This window comes from Camellia sinensis, chromosome 4 (assembly GCF_055761805.1).
Source record: "Camellia sinensis isolate YWXY chromosome 4, ASM5576180v1, whole genome shotgun sequence".
Taxonomy (NCBI): domain Eukaryota; kingdom Viridiplantae; phylum Streptophyta; class Magnoliopsida; order Ericales; family Theaceae; genus Camellia; species Camellia sinensis.
Window position 1 is genome coordinate 33382326 of NC_138964.1, and position 14664 is coordinate 33396989.

The 14664-nt window shown below is 33.0% G+C and overlaps 1 protein-coding gene across 1 annotated transcript; it reads left to right on the plus strand.

The window, feature by feature from the left end:
* The first annotated feature begins 11657 nt into the window (after positions 1–11657).
* Positions 11658–13158, plus strand: LOC145823672 (uncharacterized). The gene is made up of 2 exons (XM_082923173.1): positions 11658–11951; positions 12457–13158. The coding sequence occupies exons 1-2, from the start codon at positions 11658–11660 to the stop codon at positions 13156–13158; spliced, it is 996 nt and encodes a 331-aa protein (XP_082779299.1).
* The last annotated feature ends 1506 nt before the right edge of the window (positions 13159–14664 follow it).

The window sequence follows — 14664 nt, forward strand, 5'->3', positions numbered from 1 at the left end:
ATATTCAGAATAGCAATTAATTTTTTTATAGTAAATTTAGTGATTGTGAGAAAAAATAAAATAATTATGATTTGAATATAATATTTTATCTTATTAATTATTTGAGTCTATTTTGTCATTATCAATTATTTTAATCCAACTTCCCAAACACTATCTCACATAAATTTTCCTAGAAGAAAAAAAATAGAATAGCTCATAGAAATTTGATATAATTATATTAGATTTCTAAAAAATTATAATGCATGTGATACTTAATTTTCTTTTTTTATCTTTAATTCGTGAGTTAAATAAATAAATAAAATAATATTATCTCTTTTTTACACACGACTTTGGCCTATTTTTGAAAAATGTGAGTTTATTATTTTTTTAATTTTTTTAAATCATATCACATATCTATTTTTTTACACATTTAAAAAAAATAAAAAAAATTATCTTTTAACATGCCTACTCAAATATGTCATTTCGTCATCCACTTTTTTCTTCCTACCCTTGGTGGCAAAAACCATCAATCAGAACCCATATTGCAATCCAAATCAAAACACAAATCATAAATTGAATTGGAGAAGAGAGCTAATGGCATCTTAGGTGAGGGAAAAAAACACCCAAGGGAGATTAAGGGTAAGTTTGAAATTTTTTTAAAATAGTTAAAAAGTTATCAAAAAATTATATAAAAAAATAAGTCAAAAATTTTATTTCTTCTCTACTTTTTTTACTTTTTTTAAATAAAAAAATTTAAAAAATATCCCAAACATCTAATTTTTTTTTCACGTAATAGCCTTGTTTGGAAAGTTGACTATTTGGTTTTTTTTATTATTTTAACCTAACTAAAATAGTTGTATTTGAGAAGTTAGTTGGCTTCTTTTTTTAGTTGATTTAATAGTTATAAGAGAAAAAATAAAATGATTATAAGTTAAATGTAAAAGTTTGCCTTATTAATTATTTTAACTTATTTTATTTTTTAGTTAGCTATTTTAGCCCAATCCAATTTCCAAACACCCCTAATATTTTAACCAAAAAATTATTAGCATAACTTATTCTCAGACCAAATCTTAAGAGAAAGCAAGAAATTAAGATGAATCCTCTCTCACCCCCCTTAAAGAGAAAGCAAGACAGATAAACCCTCTCCCACCCCATTTGAAAAAAACAAATGCCCAATGTAAGGGTGTTTTAAGAAGATGGTTAAAAGTTATTTTTTGATTTTTTATAATTTTTTTGTGAAAGAGAAAAATGGATAAAAGTTGAAAAGTGGCTTTTAACCTATTTTCCAAAATAGGCCATAGTAAGAGTGTGTTTGTTTTGAGGAATTATTCCATGGGATTGGACTATTAGTCCATCCAGATTAATAGTGCATTGTTTGATTCAATTTTTTTACTCTAGATTAGTAGTCCCGCGGGACTATTAGTCCCTCATATGAGGGATTATTGTATCCTAGGGGGAGGGGTAGATTATTTCTATGGGATTAGTATCCTATGAGACTAATGTATGAAATATCCATTTTACCATCATGCTATTACTTAATAAACAATTGGAAAAGAGTAAAATAGTCTTTTGAATATTTATAAATTATTTTTTTTGTGTTGTTGATTTAAAATTATATATTAAATATAAATTATAAATTATAAATTAAAAATAATAAATTAAAAATTATGGCTTTATAATCTTTTTAGTGTTGTTAAAAAATTAAATTTATATATTAAATAAAATTATTTTTGGGACATTTACATATAAGTCTCATTTTGTGAACTTATACTTCATTAAGTCCTAAATAAAATTATTTGCTCCTTCAAATCTCATTAATTTTTAATAGCCCAATTTATCCTTCCAAGACCTTCTTATAGCTGCCAAACATCATTGTTGTCTTCATTCTCTCTCTCTCTTCACAGTTGTAATTTGAAGTTCTACGCAACTTCAGTTCGACAAACATGGGTGATTTGATCTGGGTCTTGATTCGTCGTTGATTGAAGCTCGATCAATCAATTTCGCAGGTCACTCTTCGACTTCGAATCTGGATTTCAGTTCGAGATCATGACTTCTGCTCTTGAATTCATTCGCGATGGTAAGTTTATTGTAACTTCCAGTTCCGTCCGTTCAATAGAATCGCAGAACAGTCCCAATCCAACCCACCTTTCCGAAGTCGAACCTTCTTTGCATCTTTCTCTCTCTTTCTCTCTAGCCGTCCTTCCTTCTAGAAACCTCTCAAATTCGCTCTTCTCTTTATGTACCCCCACTCCATCTTCACTTGGATCATCGGAACCACAACCAACAATCTCTCACTCATAATTTCCTAAAATATTCTTCTTCTTCTTCCACTCAACTCCAGTAATTAGTTAAGAGTGACGACTATGTTGATGTCAATTTTCAGCGCCTTCGATGCTCTCTCTGCTGAATCCTTTGGTCAGAAGGTCAGTTTTTCTTGGGCTGCAAAAGAGGGAAAAGTGGATGATTCTATGATGGATCGTAAGGGAGCTTCGTCTCCGGCAAATGAGATGAAGAAAGACTACATTGTTCTTCTGAATTCTTATTTGAAATTGAGAACATTCTCAGTTTATAATATTCTCAATTTTAATCATGAAAAAAATTGAGAAATTTCTCAAAATTGATAATTATAAATTTCTTAATTTTGATAATATTCTTAGTTCATACTAGAAAAAATTGAGAAATTTCTTAGTTTTGATGATTATAAATTGAGAACATTCTCAGTTTTAAAATTGAAAACATTCTCAGTTTTGGGATTAAAGGGCAAAACGTCTTTTTACCTATAAATGGGACTTAATGGCTCAAATTTTTTTTGACAGGACCTAAGCTACCACCAAATATGTAGATAGGACTTTTTGGTAATTAATCCATTATTTTTTTAGTGTTGTTAATTTAAAATTATATATTAAATAAAAATTATAAATTATAAATTATAAATTAAATTTAATTAAAAATAATAAATTAAAAATTATGGCCTTATAAATTAAATTTTTTTAGTGTTGTTAAAAAATTAAATTTATATATTAAATAAAATTATTTTTTTAGTGTTGTTAATTTAAAATTATATATTAAATAAAAAATATAAATTCTAAATTCTAAATTAAATTTAATTAAAAATAATAAATTAAAAATTATGACCTTATAAATTAAATTTTTTAGTGTTGTTAAAAAATTAAATTTATATATTAAATAAAATTATTTTTTTAGTGTTGTTAATTTAAAATTATATATTAAATAAAAATTCTAAATTAAATTTAATTAAAAATAATAAATTAAAAATTATGACCTTACAAATTAAATTTTTTTAGTGTTTTTAAAAAATTAAATTTATATATTAAATAAAATTGTTTTTTTAGTGTTGTTAATTTTAAAATTATATATTAAAATTTTTAGTGTTGTTAAATTATAAATTATAAATTGTAAATTACAAATTTAAAATTATATATTAAATAAAAATTATAAATTACAAGGGTAAAATAGTCTTTTGAACATTTATCCTTGTCCAGTCCGTCTAACCAAACTTGGATTTACTAAAAATAGTCCAATCCAGACATCTAATGTCATGACTAAACAAACATAGGATACAAATTCAGTCCAACCAAATAGTCCAGAGACAATGTATCCCAGGACTAACAGTCCGATGGATTACAATCCCCCTTATTTTAGTAGCTATTTTAATTTTTGATTATTTTAGTAGGTTAAAATTTTTGTGTTTGGAAAGATAATTGAATTTTTTTGTAATTGAATGTAATGTTTGTGAGAGAAAAAGTAAAATGATTATAGATAATGTCATTTTATCTTATTAACTATTTTAACTTATTTTATCTTTTTATAAATTTTAATAAAAAAAAATCTAAAATCTAACTTGCCAAACACCCCATAATATTCTTTCTCAGAGAAAATCTCATCTTTAGGCTTTGCCCAGTAAACATACATTTGAATTTTTTCTCAAAGGAAGCAATTAAGGACCTTGTTTTGTTCCTTTATGACACTGTTCCCCTCAACAATTGTGGCACCTGGCTATGGTATGGGTTGGTTTGGAAAGTGAGTTGGTTTTTTGGCTTTTAAGTTTTTTTTGACTATTTTAACCTAAGTTAAAAAGCTTGGTTTGAGAAGAGTTTTTTGACTTTTTGATTTTTTTTTTTATTTTTTTTGTGAGAGAAGCGTGTAATGATTATGGATTGAATGTGATATTTTGTTTGTTGTGACTAAATAACTTATTTTATATTTTGTGACTATTTTAACCCCAAAATCACTTGCCACTTGAACTATGGAGTAGTTATGATGTGGTGGTGTTGGGTTTGGCGCCGTGGTTAGGTTGGTGAACTACGGGGGTTGGGTTTTGGTGGAAAGATTGTCATACCTCGTTTTCAAAAAGGAAAATTTCAATACTGGGTAGCCCTTAAAAAAAATTACAAATAAATAATAAATTTTATAAATATTAATAATTAAAGATATAAAATTCTTTATCAATATATAATAATTAAAGATATAAAATTCTTTATCAATATATAATAACTTTTTCACTGGTGCACTGATGAGTAATTTTCTCTTTTTAAAATAAATTTTAAAAAGGTTTACTCAATGATTGAAATCATGTGAATAGCCTCAATGTATTGAAAAGTCAAATTAGATTTCTTGTCTTAGAAATTTTATTAAAAATTAAGGTTTTCATAAAATAATCTTATTTGAAGACATGATTCATTAGGTAAACTTAGGTAAAACTTTCACAAAATTTCAACTGCATATATGTTGAACATTGGATTAATGGTCATCTAAGTACATCAATCTTGTGAAACATACATACATTCTTACATTCACACATGTAAATTAACTAGTAAAAGTTTATAGCCTAATCAATAATTAAGGATCTGATAATCAGATTTTCCATGAATATTCCATTCTCAGAGATCACTTCTGGAATAAGAAAAAGGAGCATTGAAATGTCGTTCTTCTAATTAGAGGTCAATTGCAGTGGGTCGAGGATAATAATTTTGGATTGGTGGTTGGATAGAGACCATTGAAGTTTCTTGGACTTGGGTTGGAGTATTTGACGTGAATCGTTCATATAGATTTTGTAACATTGTATCATCTTGTAGGACATTGATTGTTTCACTATGAGCAACCATGTCTTTGCCTTCTCGTTTAGGAGTGGGTGGATTAGAGGTATCAATTGTAGGATAATGGATTGGTTCATTGTCATTGCAGACTTTGATAAGTGTGTATTTTCGTTTATTCAGTTATGCTAAGAACTCATTTGAAGGACTGGTAAAAGATTAGGCCAGATATGGTAGGTTTTGAATTAAAGGAGGTTGTCAGGCTTGGTCTGGAGGAACAAAGAGATAAAGTTTGTGAACTCTTTCTTCAATCGAGTAGTTTGTTCACCAATCGTTTGGATATGTATATTTGTATAATTTAATTGTTCATATACTTGACCGATGCCATAGCTAGTTGAAGGGGTCGTTTTGGAGGATTGGGTAACATCCATAGGAGGTCGATTATAAGGCTTAGCATAAAAGGAGAAACCAGCACCACGAAGGGTAAAAGTTTTGCTAGGAGGATGTACAGATTGAATGGGTTCGCCACTAAGGACAGGCCAGTTTTTCTGGATGACATTGAAATGAGCTGATAAGAGTTTTTGAGAAATTATTATTTGGTGACGAGGACAGTAGTGGTGAAAATACCAATGGAAGAAAGGTATATGTTGTTTAATTGTTGTAAGGTGAGAAAATATTCAAATCGAATAATTTGTTGTTGAGTGGTAGTATGGTTTCGCTTAAAATAAATTCTATTATAAGAATTATAAGGAGCATTGTATTCTTTTGAGAGTAAGTCATGATTAATCGTGAAATTATTTTGAATAATGTTGATTGATAAAGAATCAATGTCAAAGTCTATATCTTGAGGAAAGCGACTAAAATCAACATAGTTTGTATGTGGAATTTGATTACGTTGTCGATGAGTAGAATGTAAAGGTATGTTAATGGAGTGGTGATGAGGATGTTGAGGAGTTTGTGCGGGAGTATGATATCTTGTGGAAGGTGTTTGTGAAGAGATTTGTGATTGGGTACGAACTGGCCTGGATCTTTGGAAGCGTAGTACAACCGAACTGTTTGGGTTTTGGAGAATAATGTTTGGATTGGTATGAGGTTGAGAGGTAAGAGTTGGGACGGCGTTAGGAATTACCCACGTATCTTCGTCGTCTTCAGCATCAGCTTATAAAACCTCTTCCTAGGTTATGACTTGAGGAACCATAAACTTAGCATTCTCTTGGAAAGCATGAAATAAAATTGTGGATTGTTTATGGTTTGGTGCGATATATTTAAAGCCAGGGCAGCAAGTGGCCATAGCCTTGAGATATACACGATAACAAACCATATAGGAAATCAATTTTATAATGTTTGGTTTGAATATTAAGAGTAAGGGTCTTGAGAATAGTGGGATCTATTAATGATACCTCAAAATTGGAAAACATTCAAAGTAAATAGGTCCGTGAGTAACACTGGATTTAATAACACCTAACAATGAATCATCATTATCATGGTGTCACATATCTCTAAAAATACATAAGACAGACTTATTAAGATGCGTACGCGTCATAGGTTTGACACCTACTTGGATATGACCAAGATGTAAGAAATTGAATTTTTTTTCTGGAATTTGAGATTTGTGTTGCAATCAAGTAATTGGAAATTTTGATTATCCTGGGTAACAAGTAAGATTTGTTCAACAGTTTTAATCTTATAAGTTTGTTTGAGTTTGAATTTTTTATCATATAAACAATCAATATCTTTGGTGGGTAGTTCGAATTCTTAAGACGCTCTTCAATCTTTTCTATTTCTAAAGGGTAAATTACACTTACACCTCTTGAGGTTTGGGTTTAATACATATCACCCATTAATGTTTGGGAAATTACACTAACCCCAATGCCATTGTAATTATTTAGAAGGAATGAAAACATTGAACTCGTGCACTCTCTCTTTTTTTGCTTTACTTTACTTTCTCTTTTTTTCCCCCCTTTCCTTTACTTTTTTTTTTAATGTAATTTTTTCTGTTTTTCTGCTAGGAGTTGTTACCTTTTATATAAGCAAAGGGGTTTGTGAAATGAGACTATTAACTAGAGGGGTGAGAATGTAATTTCCAAAATGTCAGGGGTGGATAGTAATTGGACCAAACCTCAAGGGGTGTCAATGTAATTTACCCATTTCTAAATTACTTTGATCAATAATAACTGGTTTCATTAAGGAAACTTCACTAGAGATTAGATTAAAGAATGATTTAAATCATCTTGCCATTATAACTGTAGTTGTCAATAGGTGGTTATGCCTAAACTCAAATGGTCAACAACGGCCCCTTGCTTAACAACCTAACGGCTTACAGACTTCTGCGACTTAGGTGCCACACCGGTTAAATGAGAAGAAATTAAAATCGACTCTAGACTAACTTGGCTCTGATACCAAAAGGAGACCTAGGTATATAATTTGGGTGATTCAAATTAGATGCAAATTAAAGATTGTAACTGTTTTTGAAGGCATTTTAGAGAAACTTTGTGAAAACCCACATTTAATTATTCTTAAAAGAAAATAAATAAATATATAAATTAATTAATTTTATCCAGAGTTTATCTGAAATATATATTAGCGTAAAAGTTAGTTTTAAATTAACCCAATTCAATCACTAGCAAAGACATTATTAAGAATAATAATTTTGTGTGTGTTCAATATTTGTTGTTTATAAATTATTTTAATTAGGATTCAATATGATAATTATTCTTACTAAATACCTTAGTTATAAATCTTAGTGTATCAATTTTAAGAAACCCACACAACAACAACAACAACAACAACAATAATAATAATAATAATAATAATTTAAAAAAAAAAAAAAACTTTGCAGATTTTTGGTGGCAACTTTGCCACATGTTGGATTCCATGTTATTATAGGGAATGAGAGCCCATTATACTTTTGGAATTGAGAGAAAGTGAACTCATAGAATGAAGAGAGTATGATGAGAAAGAGAGGAGAGATAGAGAAAGCGCTCAACAAGCATTGTATATAGATATGCATGCAAGCATTCGGTGAAGGAAAAAAAAAAAAAAGAAATCTGTGAAGTAGCTAAGTTGAGTAGGAGAGGAAGAAGAGTGGGAGATTAAGGAAGCTAAAATTTTCTACCATTTCATTATTCTATTATTAAATAAGAAAACCCTCTCCACCATCTCATTTTTTTTTATTGTTAAAATTTCCAGATTATATTCATATGATAAAATGACTAATTTATAGATAGAAATTTTTATATATGTTTGTAAATTTTGTGATGTGTATATCAAATATTTGACAATATTGATAGTCTTAAAGTCATGGTATTATTATGAAAATAGGCTTGCATGTGTAGTTTATACCATTAAAGAGAGGATTGAAGAATTTATTTGGTCCTTGAATATGCCAGAAAATATGTACGAATTTTTAGACAATTTTATACTCCAAATTTGAAGATTATTTCTTCTACAAAGTTGTTTAGAATGATGTCTACTTCATCCATACATTTTTGTAACAATTATGGAGTTTTGTACGAATTTATATAGATTTTTAACCAAATCTGAAGCTCTAGGCATATTTTACTATGTGTTTGAAAAATCATTAAAAATTTTATATTAAACCAAATCTGGTAATTTCTAAACAAAAAATAAAATTTGAGAAGTCTAGTTTCATAATAAATTTTTATATTATGGAATCGATTTATAAATTTAAGTATGGAATTAATTTAAGAAAATGTGATAAATCTGTGTCATAAATTTTCTTGGAATTTTTCAGAATCATTTATAATTTATTTTTGGAAAATGCTTTCTGAAAAATGACCATAACATATTTATTGAGTATTCTGTAGATTTATATAAATTTTAGAGTTATATAAGTAATTTATTTATAATTTTAATTACGAGTTATGCATTCTGAAAATTCTGGCAAATTAAGGAGGAATAAAAAATTATCTCTTCAATTGTTTATTTGGACAAAAATTTAATATTGTGCTAATCTAATATTGTAGATTGAAAATCCATGCATGTGTGATTATGATTTATTTCTTCTTTTTGATATCTACATTATTATTTCATACCATGGTTTAAATAAATTGTTTATTTAAATTTTGTACATTTGTTTACTATTGTGTGACATGTGTAATACTTTATGTTGGGAATTTTAAAGAGTTAGTATAACATTATTAGTAATTAAATGTTGAATTATTGTGAATATCTCAACAAGTAAAGAAACACGAAATTTAACCAATGATACATTAAAATTTAAAAGTGATGGGGTGAGTCCGGTTTAGAATCTTGTGCAAGTGAGTTGCGAACCCTTACATGGCACGGGAAGGTATTTCGGCTCTTAACGGTGGAGGCGATATAAGGTTGGTGGTGCGAGTGTCACAACATAGACCGTTCCCTTGGGGCAGACCGTGATGTCACGACTCGGGTAGGTAATCCTGGTGCGTGGGCATCATTGATAGTTATAGTAAGTAACATTTGAATATTTGACCAAGGGAGAGTCAGAATTGCCCATGGCCATTGCTTAGTGGCTGAGTGGAAATAGTGCTCCGCGGGGAGTTACTTAAATTTATCTGATAAACTAAATCTATGAATTTTTTTAAAAAAAAGGTGGGCATATTCCTTATGATGAAATACTGCTTTCGTTTATTATATTTTTTTTTATTATTTGATTTATGATTATCTATTGTTATTATTTCAACCGATAACATTCATTTTATGCTTACTAAATGCTACTGGCTATTCTGTTACTACACATTATTCATAAATTGTGAGTATTATTATTGGGGTGGGTATTTTTGAGTTGTAGTATCTTATTGAGCTCGTCGCTCATTGACATTCTCATTGCCCTGGCGTTTTATGCCAGGTATCGAAGAAACCGAAGGAAATACCGAGGCCTTACAAGGTAACACTCAGCCTTGGTTAGCTTGAAGAGTGCCCAAGATTCATGAACCATTTTTCTAAGTTTCTAGTTTTTTTTTTTTGTTTGTTTGTTATATTCGTGTTGTTTTTTTTTATGTACTAAGACTAAGTTTTAAGTTTTTATTGGAGTTGTAATTTTAGAACTTTTAATTTCTGGGTTATTAATTAATGCTAGTAATATTGGTGACAACATTGATGAGGGGTTAGTTATTTACAAAATTGATTTTAAGTTCTAAATGTTATTATGATGTCCTCAAATCGTGGGCGTCACAACATGGTATCAGAGCTTTGGTCTAGAAACCCTTGAGACCTTGGGTAGACTTAAGCACACGTCTCTTATTGCGCTTCAATTAGAAACATTTTATGATCTAAAGCCTTACCAAATGTATAATAGTGTCGTATTTCCTCTGTAGGATGTCGAGCCCACCACACAACGACGACTGGCTCTCGAACGCAGAATCTGACCCAGAAGAGGAGCCATTACTAAGCGATCCAAAATATGGGCGGAGATTTCCGAGTCTGAACCAGAGGAGGAGGATCCGGAAGAAGAAATGATGGAAGAAATGGATGAGGAGGATGATGTGGAAATAAACTTTGCGGAACCCTTAGCTGTCCTTCCCCCTGAAGAGTCTGAAGGAGAAGAGAGCAAGGAGGAGTTACTCCATGGAATATGTCTTTGAATAAGACGAGGCAGACTCGGGAAATGTGGCGCAGGGGGTGGCATTCCCAGTTGGACTTAGGGAGTATGTTAGGCTACAACCGATAATACCTTGCGAGTGGAAGCATCGAAAGGAGGATGACAAATACGTGGGACCTGTAAGAGTTGTCCGGGAATTTGCTGGGATCATGTACGAGGTCGACCCTTTACCACCAGCCTTGGTCGACAATTACACCAACCTCTTCCAGCACCCGGACATTTTCCTTGTAGCCTCACCGACCGGAAAGATCATCCCTACAGATGGGACAGCGAACTTCCACGACCCACTCACTTATGAAGAGGTCCCTATGAGGATTCTGAGCCAGCGCGTGGATGGGAAGGGCTTAGGTTGTTAGTCCGTTGAAGGTGTTACAGACTTTACGATGAGAGCTGGGATTATGCCTGGCAGGTGTATCAACACTATCCGTGGCTCTTCAATTAAGAGGGATAAGAGAGGGGTAGGCTAGGTTGCTTAAAAATTTTGTTGCGATTTCATTGTAAAGGCCTAGTCTTGCAGTAATTAGTAATGGGGTGAGAGAATCCCCTCGGTTATGTAGTAGAATGAATTTTTTTTTCTATCTTTCTTTCTTTTATGAATGTATTGATCTTTTATTATCATTAATGAAATCCTAGTATTTAAAAGTTTGTGAGTTAGACTATTTTACTTGCAGTTTAAAAAATAAAAATAAAAAAAATAATAATAATAATAATAATAATAATAAATAAATAAATAAATACATAAATAAATAAATGGTGTAATAATAATATCCTTCGTACAAAAAATGGCAGGAAAAACTAGAGCAAATGGATCCAATGACAACAATAACAACGGCAACAACAACAGTGACATCATGAATTTCGTTTGGGCAATTACTAATGAACTAAGAAACCAACCCAGGCATGAAAACAACAAAGCGGAATTAATAGCAAAATTTCAAAAACTCAGGCCCCAAATTTTTTTCGGAGAACCCAATCCCTACGTAGTTGAGGCATGGATAAGGCAAGTGTAGAAAATATTGGAGATGCTAGAGATTCAAAACGAGCAGGACCATGTGTCCCTCGCTTCATTTCTCTTCGACGGCGAGGCCGATTTCTGGTGGACAATGATTAAGGAAAGCCGTCAGGTGGCAGACCTTTCTTGGAGACAGTTCGAGGAATTGTTTATGGAAAAGTACTTCCCAAACTCAGTAAGGCAGGAGATGATCCAAGAATTTCTCCAACTGAAACAAAGAGGCATGACTATGACACAGTATGCCAATCGATTGGAGGCCCTTTCTTGCCATGCCACAGCTATAGTGGCAAATGAAACAAATAAGGTAAGGCGCTTTGAGTGGGGACTTGACTCGAGGATCCGAGACAAGCTGGTTGCAGTGCAATTACCTACTTATGTATAGTAGATAGGGCTCTTACCTTAGAGAGAGAAAAGATGGACACTACAAGGACCCAAGGTTAGCAGTCTAGAGCCAATCAGCCAAGAAGTGGAGGACCCTCAAGGAACAACAGGACCCCTACTGCCTCGGTACCTTATGCTAGGGGGCCACAACAACAGCAAGGGTACAATCCTGAACAGCGTAATAGGGAAGGTGCTACAAGTGTGGCCAAGAAGGGCACTTCAGGAACAATTGTCCTCAAAGGTCAAGCTACTACATCAATCAAGGAGGAGTCACTCAGCAAAACAAATGCGCGCCAACTCAGGGAACACGAGCTGTGCAAAATTCCCAATCCGGCAGAGGCCAACCACCGGCTAATCGGAATGTAGGACAATCGAGGACTCAACAACCAGGAGATGCCAATGCAAGGAAACCTTGGGTGCCAAATTAGGGTGCCACCGGGAGAGTCTTTGCACTCCAAGAAGGAGAAGACAGTGGAAATCCTTCAGTGATTCAAGGTATACTCATCCTTATGAACTTTTGCGTACAAGTCTTGTTTGATTCTGGAGCATCACACTCTTTCATATCTGCTTCATGTGTTGCAACTTTGGGATTAGAGGTTAAACAATTAGAAACACCTATGAGTGTAGCTTCACCGCTAGAAGGTCAAACTCGAGTAGATCTCGTATGCAAATCATGTGAACTAGGAGTCTCTAGTTTACGTTTAACTTGCGACCTACGAGTTATGAAAATGTTAGACTTTGACGTTATTCTAGGAATGGACAGGTTATCAGTCCATAGAGCCACCATTGATTGCTATCGGAAGACGGTGACTGCTTACTCTCAGAACGGAACGCGATTCCAATTTAAGGGGGATAGACAAGATTCCCTATCACTGACACTTGGAAATTCAAAGTGGCACGATCACCTAGTTTGGTGGCTAGCCAACTTAGTTTTGGAAGATAAAGATCATATGGAACTAGGGCTACCTCGTGTGGTGTGCGAGTATGCTGATATGTTCCCAGAGGAATTACCAGGAGTACTCCCAAAGCGAGAAGTAGACTTTACCATTGAATTACAACCTAGTACATCACCGATCTCAATGGCACCACATCGTATGGCACCAACTGAATTGAGAGAGCTAAAGACATAGTTGCAGGAATTATTGGACAATAAATTTATAAGGCCAAGCACGTCCCCGTGGGGAGCACAAGCCTTATTTGCTAAAAAGAAAGATGGGACACTTAGGTTGTGCATTGATTACCGACAACTCAATAGAGTCACCATTAAGAATCGGTATCCACTACCTAGGATTGATGACCTTTTCGATCAGCTTAGAGGGGCAAGGTATTTCTCAAAGATAGACGTCAGGTCTGGGTATCACCAATTGCGTGTTCAGGAGGAAAATATTCTTAAGACTGCGTTTCAAACTCGTTACGGCCACTATGAATTCGTAGTGATGCCATTCGGCCTAACCAATGCACCAGGCATGTTCATGAGCTTAAAGAACAAAATATTCACACCTTACTTAGATCAATTTGTGGTAGTTTTCATGGATGATATTTTGGTGTACTCCAAGTCTGAAGGAGACCATGAACAACATTTGAGAATGGTACTTCAAACTTTGAGAGAGAACCAATTGTATGCTAAGGCTAGTAAATGTGAGTTCTGGATGGAGGAAGTAAAGGTTTTGGGTCATGTGGTATCTAAAAAGGGAATATCAGTAGACCCAACTAAAATAGAAGCGGTGACAGAATGGAAGCAAACTACGAACACATTCGAGATTTGTAGTTTCTTAGGATTGGCCGGTTACTATCGAAGATTCATTCAAGACTTCTAAAAATCGGCCAAACCAATGACACATTTGACTCAAAAGGGGGTAAAGTTTGAATGGAACGAGTCTTGTGAAATTCATTCCAAGAACTCAAGAAAATATTGACGAGTGCCCCTATTCTCATAGTGCCAGAACATGACGTTGGGTACAACATATATTGTGATGGTTCCAAAGAAGGTCTGGGTGCGTATTGATGCAGAATGACAAGGTGGTGGCATATGGATCAAGGCAATTAAAGAACCATGAGAAGAATTATCCCATCCATGACTTGGAGTTAGCAGCTATAGTTCACGCACTCAAAATTTGGAGACACTACCTGTATGGTGAAAAGTTTGAGATATTCACCGATCACAAAAAGCTTGAAGTATCTGTTCACCCAAAAGGATCTAAACATGCGTCAAAGACGTTGGATGGAGTATCTCGAGGATTATCAATTTACCCTTTCCTATCATCCCGGCAAGGCTAACGTGGTGGCAGATGCACTAAGTCGCAAAAATAGAGGGATTGTTGCTAGTTTAGCACTTAGAGAATGGAATATAGTTGGAACATTCAATGAATTTGGGGCGCAAATGGGGGTTCAAGATGAAAAGGCTTACCTTGGTACTCAGATTACTACTCCTAAAATTTTGAGCGAGATATTGGAATCACAAAAGTACGATTAGGAGGTAGCATTCATCAAGGCACAAATGGAATCTAGTGAAGCCATGCCTGGTTGGGAAATTCACACTGATGGGAGTTTGAAATATCAAGGTCGAATGTTCGTGCCCAGCGACAACTCACTAAGAGAAAAGGTACTCAAGGGATTCCACCATTCAGTATTCGCAG

What these genes read in the sequence shown, in the direction of transcription:
- LOC145823672 (XM_082923173.1), top strand. Translation starts at nt 11,658, where the DNA reads ATGCTAGAGATTCAAAACGAGCAGGACCATGTGTCCCTCGCTTCATTT. An exon ending in TGGCAAATGAAACAAATAAG is followed by an intron (nt 11,952 to 12,456) that starts GTAAGGCGCTTT and finishes GTGCCAAATTAG; the next exon opens with GGTGCCACCGGGAGAGTCTT.